The sequence below is a fragment of the Cygnus olor genome, chromosome 7 (assembly GCF_009769625.2).
Source record: "Cygnus olor isolate bCygOlo1 chromosome 7, bCygOlo1.pri.v2, whole genome shotgun sequence".
Taxonomy (NCBI): Eukaryota; Metazoa; Chordata; class Aves; order Anseriformes; family Anatidae; genus Cygnus; species Cygnus olor.
Window position 1 is genome coordinate 16,560,948 of NC_049175.1, and position 13,287 is coordinate 16,574,234.

Consider the following 13,287-nt stretch of genomic DNA (forward strand, 5'->3'; position numbering starts at 1 on the left):
AGCTGCCTCTTCTGATGTGACCTCGTAGGCAGGCCTTCCACCACATCCTCACCTAACTCTCCTTCAAGATCCAGGGCCTCAAACCTATTATGGAGGGGCACCTGGGGAAGCAAGGTAGGTAGTGAGGGGAGTTGCCTGTGACGTCGAAGTGGGACTCGCTTCCAACCCTCCTTGTCTTTTTGGCCCCTTCCCTCTACCTGACAGCGACGGTGCAGGGGCTCCACCACCCTCTGGGGGGCATCCCCCCAGCACCCTTCCCTCTGGCACACCAGGGAGTTACTCCACCAGTCAATCTCCTGCTCACACGCCCCGATGCTCCTCAGTCTCTCCACCTCTGCCTTGAGCTTAGCCACCATGGTGAGCAGACCTTCTCCCTGAGAACAGGCAGTCTCCCCGCTGCCCTCCCCTGGCGGCAGCAGGCTCAGGCATTCCCTGCAGCCAGAGGCCTGAACAGCCGTGTCTCCGGGCAGGTCCTCCGTCTGGGTCGCCACAGTCTTTGGAGTGAGCTTTCTGCCTAGTGGACACTATGGTAGGTGTGTGACCTCGCAGAATGCCAAGAGTTGGTGTAGAGGTCCCGTGCCCTACCACACCACCTGCACACCAGTGTGCACGCGCTACTGACCCCTCCCTGCTTGTGGTGTGAGTTTAGGGACTGCAGTGTGGGACACACAGGGCATTTCTAGGCTATTTACCTACAGCATGAGCTCAGGCCATGCCTTCACTCCTCATCTGGGTTCAGTGGCCTACATGCAAACCATGCAGTTCTGCACCCAGGTGCATGCACACTCCTGGCTGAGTCAGCCTGAAGCCTCATGGCCCTTCCTGGGTCCTGCAAAGCATGTCCCCCCTCTGGGAAACAAAACCACCCTTCCCACGATGGTGTAGGAGCTGCCCTGGCCATGGGGACATGGGAAGGTGTAGGGAATGAGCCGGAAGTGGCTGTGCTCTGACCCCAGGTGGCCGTCACCCCAAGAGACAGACGTCATGGGGAAGGGCCCGGTGTCACTCCCCTTGATTTGCCCTAAAGGTATGGAAAAGTGCTGTGTCCCAACCACTGCCAGAGCTGGGGCCAATAAACAGGGGTATATACTTATCTGTAGTGGGACTCGCTCTAGACCAACTACCATCATCCAACACTGGATCCAGGATCTCTGTCTTTCTTTCCTTTTTTTGTCTCTTTCTCCTTCCCTCAAAGCTGCCAAGTAACCCTAGGCCTACCTCGATTTCCCATAAAGCTGCATAGCTCAGGTGGATATAACTGATAGCGCCAGCATTGACACATTGACAGAATATTTGTTCTCTGTGTCCCTATTACAGTTAATATCTATGCACATACCTTGAATGTTATCTCACCTTAGTGTGCACTGAGTGGATTTGCGAATCTGAGTCACTCTCCCCACCTCCCCACAGGTGGAACGTGACAGAAGGGAGCTGCAAAATTGGGGGGCACATCCCTGGGCAGGCAGGCTGTCCTCGGAGCCAAGCGGGGCCAAGCCGCCACAGCTCAGGGTGCCTGAAGGAAGGACACAGCCAGCAATCGCAGCAAATGCTACCCACTGTGGGGGAGCAAGAGAGGGGTGCAAGGAGACTTTGTAGGGACCAAAAAGTGGGTGCTGAGGATCCAAGACCCCAGGGTGCATCAGAGGGGAACTTTCTCCTATCTCCACACAGTCACACGGTGTGCAGTGTCAGGGAGACAAGCAGCCAGTCTGAGAATGTTGTACAGAAACCACCTATGATTTGGGTGATCCCTTGCCTTGAGCCCCATGAAAGGGCAAGTCCTGCCCTCTCAGTACTATGGGGCTGCCAGCCAGAGAGGAGAATGACACCTACCCTGGTCCCACAGCAAAACCTGGGGCAGAAACAGTGCCCAGCAAGAGCAAGGTTGTATAAAATATCTGGGGAATCTATCACGCACAGGTTCTTCCTCTGTGAAAATAATTTCTCTTTTCAATCCCTGCCTTCTGTTCACAGTGCTCCTCCCACACAGCTTTAGCTTAGATAGGCTTCATGGCTGAGTATCACACAGCACAGGAGGTTAGGATGGATAAGTAGATACATAGATCTATAGAATGGATGGATGGATGGATGGATGGAGAGAGAGAGGGAGAGAGGAGGAGGGAGAGAGAAAGAGGGAGACAGATTTCCAACATACATGTTAAGAAAATAATGACATTCTTGGACAACACTCCATGCCATGTTAAATTCAGCCTCCTAGAAAACACTGCTGGGTTTTTGCCATTTTTGCCAGGAGGTGATGTGGGACACTGTTCTGGGTGAGTTATCTCCCAGAAAAGACTTAGCCAAATGCTGAGGCCCAGATGTTGCCCTTTCACAACCTCTTGGGCTTGTGGTGCCTATCTACCTTTCTGGTTTTCTTCCACTTCCTTCCAGGAAAAACATTCCTCTCCTTTAATCAGTGCTAACTCACGTCAGTCTGTCCAGAGCCATAGACAAGGTCACTTGCCACCCTTCTTTCACATAAGCCCATACTCCAAAGTACATGCTCAATTCTGGAGTAAAATTTCAGCCCAAAATGTCTTTTCATCAAACCGCGTATAATGGCAATGCATTACAAATGGCAAGGGACTGTTGATTTTGTGGCTGAAGACACTCCCCATTGGCAAGAGGAGGGATGTTTATCAGTGTTGCGTGTTCCTCAAGTTCTCCAGATCATTGTGGGGACAATGCAGCCAAGGGAGAAGATGTGTTGACAGGAAGTCTGGGGCCAGCCAGATCCCAGTGTGTCCCCAGAAGGTCAATGTCTTGAGCCAGGAAAAGGGAAAATGAAAAAAGCATCTAGGGTCTTCTGCACACCTCAGCCCAGCAGTGGGATACAAACACAGAATCACAGAATCACAGAATCACCTAGGTTGGAAGAGACCTCCAAGATCACTTAGTCCAACCTCTGACCTAACACTGACAAGTCCTCCACTAAACCATATCACTAAGCTCTACACCTAAACATCTTTTAAAGACCTGCAGGGATGGTGACTCAACCACTTCCCTGGGCAGCCCATTCCAATGCCTAACAACCCTTTTGGAAAAGAAGTTCTTCCTAATATCCAACCTAAACCTCCCCTGGTGCAACTTGAGCCCATTCCCCCTCGTCCTGTCACCAGGCACGTGGGAGAATAGACCAACCCCCACCTCGCTACAGCCTCCTTTAAGGTACCTATAGTGAGCGATGAGGTCTCCCCTGAGCCTCCTCTTTTCCAGGCTGAACAATCCCAGCTCCCTCAGCCACTCCTCGTAAGACTTGTTCTCCAGACCCCTCATCAGCTTCGTTGCCCTTCTCTGGACAAAACCTGGCAATGCCCACCAGGCAAAGAGTTGGAGTTAGGCTGTGATATGAGAGTTTATTTTAGTCTCTAGTCACAGAAAACAGGCAGAAATTAGACAATTATATTTAGCCCATTAAATCTGTGTGGAATAGGGTGATAGGAGACATTTTTAAGAAGGGAAGAAGAGAGTGGCAGACTTCACACAAAACTCATGCCCCTGAGCTTGTGGGAACAAATGGGTTCTCCATCCCAGGGCAGCATGTAGAACATTCATGGATTTTTCTCCATCAGAGCAACAATCTGCCTGTACATGCGCTGTGGTGCATCCTGGCCCCAGTGGTGGTCAAAGTGGTTCCAGTCAGGAAAATGCTCATGATGAATGATGTTGGTGATGCGGGGGAGCAAGCGCTGGGTCTCTGCAGGTGGATTCACCCAGTCCTCACCACCACTCCACAGGGCAGTTGGCACTGTCATGTCTTCTATCCTGTACAAGGGTGGGGTGGTCTGGGGGGAAACACTCCAGTTATTCACAGCTCTGACCCTAATAATGCTATTAGATGGGGTGTGCTGTCTGGGGCACCCTGGTGTACTCTGGATACACCAGCCACTGGAGGATGCAACCCTCATCCCGGTCAGCCAGCCTCATGCTCTCCTCCTCCTCCTGCAAGTGCCACTGACCTGGTTGTACTTCTCCTGATTCTTTTCCCTGTAGTCAAACTGCTTGAAGTCCCCAGTTTTGGCAGTCTGAAAGGCAAGAGCAAAGAGTCAACTCTGTGCAGGTAACAGGTGCCCTGGATCAGCCCCACCAGAAGGAAAGGACAGCTGTAGGGGACAGGTGAGGTTGCCCAGCACAGCTCTGGTGTCCAGGTTTGCACTTGCTAGTGCTCACCCCACATATTGAAGCAAAGAGAACATCCAAAAAACACCTCCACAGGGTGCTTACCCAGGACTGGAGCAGGTATCTGGGTGGCCCTGCCTTGGCCAGCCTGAAGCAGCAGCTAGCATCTGTGACTTTTGGGACACTTCAGTGTAGTAATTTCAAAATATATTTTATTGGCTTTGTCCAACTCTACCACCTTATCTGTCTCCAGGGTGAATGAAGGGTCATTGTAAAATATCATATTCAAAGATTAAAAATCATAGGTTGTAGTCATCATAAAGTCAGAGTCCCTACCTGTCCCCAGTGGAGAAGAGTTTTTACTGATGTATAGTCTGGAAAATGAGCTAGGTATACATCCAGTCGGCTCTGCAGGAGAAAGAAAGTTTTTTCTAAGTGATTTGAGAATGATGAAAATCTGTCTAGGCCAAAAAAAAAAATCATTCTGTTTTATAACTGCAATGTAATTTTTTATATGCAAAAGCAGCTATATTCTATTCAGAGCTAAGAGTAGCTTTTAAAGGTATATCATTTAACCATCTCTTTAAAATGGAAATGCAACTGGTACAGTCAATTTTTTTTTCTTCAGACTTGTTGCATGGTCACAAGTCAGCAGAAAATAAGGCAGGAGTTACCTTACCTTTGCAGACAAGTCCACAAGTGATTGTTACCCACAGCAGCATTTCTTAGGTTTAACATCCCAACCCAGGGAATGCCGCTGAAATACCCCCAAATACCCACTGCCTTGAACAGTGATTTTTGCACCTTCATTTTTGGGGGTTTTATACTTATTCCTTATTCTTGTATTGCTAACTATGCAGATCATGCATTCAAACATAGGTTCATCTTACATCAGGAGAGACATTTTGATCGGTAATTGATACTACCTTCCCATGCCATCATCTCTCCACTTTCCCATGCAGAGCATATTTACCCAACAGCATCCAGGTAAAACACTTGTACCCAGAGCAGGCTGGGGAAGAAGTACCTACCAGCACTCTCCAGGCATGAAGAAGCCTTATTTTTTGTAGCTCATTAGGTATTTCCACGCGTCTAGGAAAAGTTCATGGAAATTGGAAATTACAAGTGTGGGTCACTGTGACCTGGAAGAGCTAATATACCTACCATGTTCAAGTTCTTCTTATTGTATCCACCAATAAGGAATATTTCATTTTCACAAACTTCAGCTGTTAGCAGGTTGCTGCATGTCTTGGCAAGTATGGCTCTTTCCTCCCTTCCCACCAGGGTCAGTTGTTTTGTTCCAAATATTGTCTGCAAGAGCACAAGGAAACAGGTCACTGTGTGTCCTGTACCCCTCTTCACAGGAACTGCCTGTCCCCAGCCAGCACTGACAAGTAACTCCTGAATACGGTTGACCCAGAGTCACACCTGGGTCTCAGAGCAGCATAAATACATCACTGTCCTTTCCACCCCATGCTGTTGTCCCCATCGTCTTGGTGTACCGCTTCAGATGTACCAACTTCAAAAGCTCAGCCTAGCTGCGGTCTGCCTGGGATAGCCAGACTCATGTAACTGGTCTGTCACCTCTGTTTATAAACAGTAATGATGGACGGGTAATGATGTTTTAGAGTGAAATGTGGCCGTCCTAAACTGGAAAGAGAGGGACATCCCAGCTGTCTGGGATCTTCTTTCTCATCTCTCCACACACCTCTTCAAGATCTGGTGCAGGCATGGGCTCAGTGCACAATGGCTGGAGAGCCACTGAAACACAGAGAATGTGACTTGCCTTGCTGAAAGTTCTTGAATTTCATTAATTCATTGGGAGTAGACAGGGTAATAACACAACAAAATATTTGCATACCTTCAGCACTATGTCTGGTAAAAATGCTATCTTTAACACAGGACCTTTAGCATGATGAAAGGTGTAAAGAGGAGCCAAGGCAAAGAACACTTTGATTTTCTGAGCCAGCTGTGGCATGCTTGAAAATGCTATGAAACCTGAAAAACAGCAAGCGTTCACAGTAACCCCAACAGCAACAACACTGATGCAGCATATGTCCCAGTGCCCAGTCTGACTGAGGAAATCTCTGATGTGTGACTGAATGTATTTTTTTTTTTTCTAGAAAATAAGCTTACAGAAGGAGGTGGTGGCTCCTTGGTTTGACTAGCAGCTCAGAGCTGGGCTGGGTGGGGAAAGACCTCTTCCTCTGGAAAAGTGAACTTCTGCTGTGAGGGAAGGGAAAGGGGAGCATATCTGAAGCAAGGGTAAGACATAAAATGTAAAAAGTTCTTTGCTGGTTGTAGCTTGCCGTTAGTGTTTCTCCTTCACTAAGAAGTTTAGGTAAGTTCACCTTGGCTCTCCTCAGCTGTGGCTGAAGTTAAACCTCTTGAATCATAGAATCATAAAATCGCAGAATGGTTTAGGTTGGAAAGGGCTTTACAGCTCATCTGGTTCCAGCCCCCTGCCATGCACAGGGACACCTCCCACCTGCCCTGGCTGCCCAAAGCCCCATCCAGCCTGGTCTTGAGCATTTCCAGGGTTAGGCCATTCACAGCTTCTCTGGACAGTCTGTGTCAGTGCTTCACCAACCTCAGAGTAAATAATTTCTTCCTAATGTCTAATCTAAACCTACCCTCTTTTAGTTTAAAGTTTTAGTTTAGTTTTGAAGGCATGGGGGGACCTGAGGGGTGGCAGAACCCTGGAGATCCCCACCAGCCAGAGCCTGGTGTGAACATGCAGTGGCAGAAAAGACCCAATCTGCCTGATCTAAAGCTCCTCCCGAGGGCAGCAATGAACCCAGCACAGACCCAAAGGTTGCCTTCAACCTGGGTGTGCCATGGGCCAACACAGCTCCCACGCGTAGCTGGCTCCTCCTCACCACTCACCCAGAGAGTTGCCCTGAGCGTGGCCAATGTAGTACAGCTTCTCCTGCGCGGTGTGCTGCAGAATGAAGGACACCATGGCTGGCACATCGTACATGGCCATCTCGTGGAAACTGGGAAGCAAGGGGAGAAGCTGGAGGGGATGCCTAGTTACCATCCACCAGCTGTCCGCAGCCTCCCATGGATGTAGGGTGGGTGGTGCTGGCAGCCCCACATCTTGGCCATGTCCTTGTGGTCCTCCTCACCTGAAGTCCCAAAACTCCTCCTGGTTGACAGAGAGGTTCAGGTGCCGCTGAGACCAGCTGTTCCCCCGGCAGTTTCCAATCCACACGTCATAACCTGCATCTGCTAGGATGAAGCTCAGGCTGCTGTTGGGGAGATTGTCCACCCAGTCGCCACCATCTAAACTGAACCCGTGCACTACCAGCACAGGTGGCCTGGATCCTGAAGGAGAAGAAACTGGGTACTTCACACAAGAAAACCCCTTCCCAAATGGAAAGGAAAAGTCCTTACACACCTCAGTGAGCATTATTTTCTGCAAGCTGTGTATTAAATATTCCCTTCCCCCATAATTTGCTGGTGATTTTTCACTCTGAAACATTTTGCAATCCCTGTCCCTGAGCTGTAAGGAAACCTTGACCCAGGGCCATGGGTTCGCCCAAGGGAAGGAGCCACCGGGGCCCTCCTTCTGCTAGTGGTGGGGCTCATTGGGCCATGTTGTCCCATCCAGGACAGCTCTGCCACAAGCAAAACATGTGTCCCTTGTGTCTCCAGGGAGAGCTCACGGCTGCTTCCTCCCCAACAGCACTCACCAAAAACTTCTCTTTGCTCTTGGCTGCCAAAACCATCTCTAAAGGTGTGGGTGCTTCCACTGATTTCCTCTTGGACACTGCCCTGCCTCTGAGCAGGGTCATAACTCCACTCCACACTTGGTGAAACTGAGCCCACCTGAGTCCCCAGCATCTCCTTTGCCGTGGGGAATTCGGTTCACACTGAGGAAATAGCCATCGTCAGTCAGCACATCATACTCCTCACTGGGGTACCCCTGGAAACGGATCTTCTGGCTCTGCAGGGACAGAAGGCCGATGGGAAAGGAGACCTGCTGGTGTCCATCAGGTCATCCAGACATGCTGCATCTGCCCTGAGCCTGACCCAGAGCCACCATGCTGTCTGGTGTCACCTTCACATGCACATGCAAGACCTGGAGGCCCGTCTACACCAGAGGAAGGCCAGAGTGGCCGATTTCAGGCTGAGAGCATGAAGTGAGTGACACCAATAGAAAAATAGGGAAAACTTGGTTCCTGTGCCCTCCCCACCACTGTCCCCTGGGTGCTGACAGCGGGCAAGGAATGGGGAGAGGCTGGCAGGTTCCTTGGGGAGGACTCTGCCCTGCAGCACTTACGATGTTCATGAACTGCTCGGGGTTGTTGCGGCTCACTCCTCCATGCGGGGCGGCGGCACACAGCCCCTGGGCCAGGCCCAGGGCCATCAGCAGCAACCACATCTCGCCACTCTGGGGGATAACAGGGCTGGTGTGAGCAGGCCAGGAGCTGGAGGCACTAACCCACACCGTCCTGTGGTGTCTTACTATGTCAGCGTTGCTTCTTGGCATGTCCTAATGCTTCCCACCCCACCCTGCAGTCAGAAGCCCCCCCCACCAAGCAACTCTTGCTGACCCTACTAGCTCCTCTGTTCTGTCCCTGCCTTATATCATAGAATCATTTAGGTTGGAAAAGACTTCTAAGGTCATCTAGCCCAACCTTTAACCTAGCACTGCCAAGTCCACCGTTTAACCATGTAACTAAGCACCACAGCCACACATTTTTGAAGACCTTCAGGGATGGGAACTCAACCACTTCCACAGGCAGCCTGATCCGATGCCTCACAACCTTTTTAGTGGAAAAAAAAAAGCAACCACCATTGTGGTTGATAGCTCATCTCCAGATGCTCCTACAGCAGCCCAGAGGACTTCAGGACAGGACTGAAGGAAGGATGGGAGGGAGAGGAGAATGGAGGGATGGATTACAGTGGCCTTATTCTCACCTGGCCCAGGTGTACATTGACTCAGGAGAGACATTGGAGGCCATGCCTGAGGGCATCAGAGACAACTCATATTACTGAAATAACCACCTCGACAAGCAGCGTGGATTACAAGGGACTGAGAAGCTTGGCCTGCATAGGAATTAGCAGATGCCACACATGTCCTCCCTAAGCCAGTCATAACAATATGCTTCCCAGCACTATTGTCCTGTCGCAAAACTCACCGTGAGTTCTCATACCAATTGCATTTTCCTGCTGCACGTGCCACATAGGAAACAGCTGAGGTGGGCAGCATTGTTTGTATTCCAGTATTTTGTGGGGTATATATATAAAAATAAAATGTGACCCAGTTTGGTAGTGAGTGAGACTGAGTGCCTATCCCTTGTCCGGTGAGTTTGATGTACTGCGACATCCCTTGACATATCTTTAAACAATGATGTTCTGTCTGTAGTCATTGACATTGAGATGGCAAAAACTGTCAAAGACCAACAAAGCTGCTTCAGAAATGCTGTGCTGAGATAACCTGCTTGTCAGAAGTGGTCCCTTTCTGGTACAGAAGAGCTGTGAGCACAGTACTGCTTTTGGCCAACTGGTTTGAGTTTGGCCAGAAAAGAGGTAGATGATGTAAAGAGGAGCAAAAGAAGCAGACAGCCACTAGGGAGTTTCAGACTGGACACAAGGAAGTGGGAGGTGGGGGCTGCCCCGAGACACCGGGCAGCAGAGGAGGAAGGTTCTACACCTTGGTTTTCAAGGCTGGGCTGGACAAACCACAGGTCTATGGTTTCCATGGCTCGTGGCCAGCTTACAACCCTGAACATTTTGTGATGAGGATTTCCTCCACCTACCACCCCCTTGCCCAGCTCCTGAGCAGTGGGCTCTGGCAGCAGGAAGAAGCACTAAGATTTCCCATATTTCTTGGAAGACACCACCATAACTGAAGGCTCTGCTGCCCAAGCCAATGTCATCCAGGTATTATGGTGGCACAACTCAATAGCTCAGACCTGGAACAGGCTCTGCCACAAAGCCCGCACATGTCAGTGAGATCACTGGCACTCAGCCGTTTATCAAGGCAACTTGTCCTGGTACCTCAAGAGAGTAAAGCCTCTGTGGCAAAGGAGGAAGGAAGGGGATTAGTCACATACCTATGGCATTCAGCAAGCATTAATAGGGTAAGATAACATACAGACCAAACAAAACGACAGTCTCCACCTCCTGCACCCAAGCCTTGGGAGCGCACAAGTTATCCAAGTTGCATCCATGACTCTGGAAAATTCCCTAGCTACCCAGCACAGTCCAGAGCCAGCCTGCAGCAGAGCATCCCCTGCTCCTGCCCCAGAAGAAGTCCTAGCAAGAGGACTTCATCTAATTGGAGCTTCCACATCACATGATAGCACCCCCAGGCTCAGACCCTGGGTGTTATGAATCCATCAACTCGTCTGTGGGTCCTGCCAGCATTTGCCCCCAACCACCAAGCCAAAGTACCTACCAGAGCACGACAACACACTTGACAAGAGCCCAACAGTCTGACCAAGAGGTCAGCAAGTCCATGAGGACTTGCATTGCTCCTAAGCTCACGGGGAAGCACCAAAGCTCATGCTCACAAAACCCAAAGACTTCAGATGCAGAATTGCAAAGCAGACTCTACAAAGGAAACTTTAACTGTTATGATCACCAAAAAGCCATGTGTGTCTCTAGAAGCAGAAATGAACAGCCAGAGCTATAAACAAAGCCTTATGACTCAGTCAGGAACATTTCTTCCAGCAATAGCCTGGGCTAGAAGGAGAATAGATGTTACAGATCAACCTGACCTTCTGCTCCAGGCCCGTCTGTGCAGTCAGGAGGGACAGCGGCACCAAGACAACTGGTCGTCTTGGCTTATAAAGAGGAACAGAGAGGCTGGGACTTGTCCATCAAGCACCTGAAAGACCAATCTTGTTCCAAATACACCACCCTCTCTTCCTCTCCAGCCCTGTGAGTCAGACACAAGTGTCCTAAACCTCAGGGAGCAGTAGCAAAGCACCACATCTTGAAGGCAGATAACAAGCTGTTGGGTAACAATCACATCATCAGGAACACCCAGGCCTTGTGGCACCCTGCAATTGGGAATTGCATTTTTGGCATACCTCCTCATGGATATTCCAGCCACCTCATCTGTAATCCAAAGGGCAATGAATGTGCTCTGGGGTTGGAAGAGGTCACCAGCTGCTCATACTTGGCTTTCCTGTTGCATGCACTCACTAGCAATGCGTGTCAGCTCTGCATGCCCTCAGCAGGCATAGGGACAACCACATTACCTAGAGAAGGTGACGCAACCATGCCTGGGTTAAAAGGGAAGAGACAGAGGCTCACCCAGGGAAGGAGGAATACCAGCTTCACGCAGCACTGACAGTCTGATTTTTATTGGCATGGAAATCCAGATTGCAAAGCAAATCTCATGGGGGCTGGCACAACCATCAGCCTTCTGTGATAGCTCTGCATTCACAGGCCCCTACAACCACACATCTTCCAATCTTACCACCACTCCTCCTGCCAGGGGAGCAATGGTGGCAGGACAGAAACTCTGGGGTCTACAGCCCAGCCTCCCACTCGCAGCAGGACTGTCACCAGAAGCCATGGCTCTGGCTGAGGTGGACCTGTGTGAGTGCAGAGCATCATCCAGGCAAAAAACAGGTGGAGGAAAACAAGCATAACCAGACTGGCACAAGGGATAGTCATCCCTGAGCCAGCAATTAGTGCATTAACGGTTCCTGGTCTACACTGCGTTTTTCTCATGCAGTGCTCACTAAGATTGCAGTACTGGGGTCCCACTTTGGGGCATTTCTTCCATCTTTCTCATAGTTGATATATTGGACATCTTCCACTTTCCAACAGCTGGGGAAAGCAGGACAGTCAGCATGGGAGCTCCAGAAGTTCATGGCCCAGATCCTCCCTTCCTTGCTTCATCCAATAGATCCGCAAGAGCTTGCTGTAAGGTTGAGACCCCCTCTTCTGCACAGACCTCCTTGAGACCTTTCCCTGGTGCAGAAGCAGCTGCCCAGCATGAACATTTCTGCTCTCTGAGATGGGACCAGGGTTGCATTCTGCTTTGTCCACCAACCTCTGCAGCTTTATTTCTGAATCAAAGATGGAGAGACCACCATGGGTCTTCTTCTGGGAACTGCTTTGGCCAAGGGTGGTAGACAACCCACCCATTTGGCATGGCAAAATCCAGTCACTGTCAGATTTGGATTTTCATTTCATTTTATGTGAAGTCAAATAAGAGCTAAAAATAGTCACTGTGACGTTTGAAAGCCTTCCCTCTGTGCCACTACCTTGCTCATACCCTACCTAGGTATTTACTGCCAGCCACTGCCAGCCACTGCTGGAGACATGTCTGCCCTGGACATGCTGATGTGCCCTGGTTTTTGAACTGTTTTTTGTTGTGTCTTTAATGGCAGCAAAGACATTAAGTGAGAAGGGTTCCTCCTGCCTGCAGCTTGTGCAAGTTCTAGGAACCACCAGCCTGACTGGGGACTTCAACTTCGTCTGAACAAGCAACATCTGTGTTTGGCCAATGTTATGCCTCCTCAGAACAACTAGAAGTTCAGGTCCCTTACAGTGAGCTTCAAGTCTAGAGCTTGTGTTGCAATGTCTCATCTGGGTTAGAAGAAAGCTCAGACCAGGACTAAATTTGAACCTGCTCATTTCACAGCACGGCCATTTGATACCCAAGTCAGGCTGCATTATTTCCAGAGCCAAACCTGCCTGACCAGAGAAGGTCCCTTTCATGTTCTGCTCTGCTCACCGCAAAGAGACAAGCATGTTTTATGTACTGGCTCAGCGATACACAGTCCTGAGCTTTTGAAGGCTTTGATTTGTCCCAGTTACCCTGCAACTGCTCTTTTCCCATTTCATCTTTCCTGTCCTACACAAGCTTTTCTCTGAGTTCTGACTCATCAGTGTTAAATGGCAAAATTTGTATCAGGAGGTTATTCAAGGTCATTGCTTTGGAAAGCAAACCGGACTTCTGTGGCCAGACAAGAAGTGATAGATCTATTGCAAACCATTGCCTGCAAGTTTGCCTGAGCAGCTTGCTCTTCCCTACAGCTAGGAGCCCTGATGCACTCCACATGAGAGCCAAGGAGCTGCCAAGAACAGAGATTTTAGAGGAAGGACATGGCAGGGGACTGTCCTGGCAATCCGCAAGGCTGAGCCTATCCTGGGGAGCACAGCCCCAGAAAGACCATAACAGCTTCCCCCTCT

The 13,287-nt window shown here is 49.9% G+C and overlaps 1 protein-coding gene across 1 annotated transcript; it reads right to left on the reverse strand.

The window, feature by feature from the left end:
• Positions 1 to 3,347: 3,347 nt before the first annotated feature.
• On the reverse strand, positions 3,348 to 10,965 carry LOC121073399 (lipase member M-like). Its single transcript, XM_040564241.1, has 10 exons — positions 10,854 to 10,965; positions 8,408 to 8,518; positions 7,954 to 8,071; positions 7,251 to 7,449; positions 7,009 to 7,118; positions 5,984 to 6,120; positions 5,287 to 5,433; positions 4,459 to 4,530; positions 3,963 to 4,028; positions 3,348 to 3,788 (listed from the first exon to the last, which is right to left on the reverse strand). The coding sequence occupies exons 2-10, from the start codon at positions 8,507 to 8,509 to the stop codon at positions 3,555 to 3,557; spliced, it is 1,185 nt and encodes a 394-aa protein (XP_040420175.1). The 5' UTR covers positions 8,510 to 8,518; positions 10,854 to 10,965; the 3' UTR covers positions 3,348 to 3,554.
• Positions 10,966 to 13,287: the final 2,322 nt, after the last annotated feature.

What these genes read in the sequence shown, in the direction of transcription:
- LOC121073399 (XM_040564241.1), bottom strand. Translation starts at nt 8,509, where the DNA reads ATGTGGTTGCTGCTGATGGCCCTGGGCCTGGCCCAGGGGCTGTGTGCC. An exon ending in GAGGAGTTTTGGGACTTCAG is followed by an intron (nt 7,119 to 7,250) that starts GTGAGGAGGACC and finishes CTTGCTTCCCAG; the next exon opens with TTTCCACGAGATGGCCATGT. An exon ending in ATCAGGAGAAGTACAACCAG is followed by an intron (nt 3,789 to 3,962) that starts GTCAGTGGCACT and finishes GTTTCCCCCCAG; the next exon opens with ACCACCCCACCCTTGTACAG.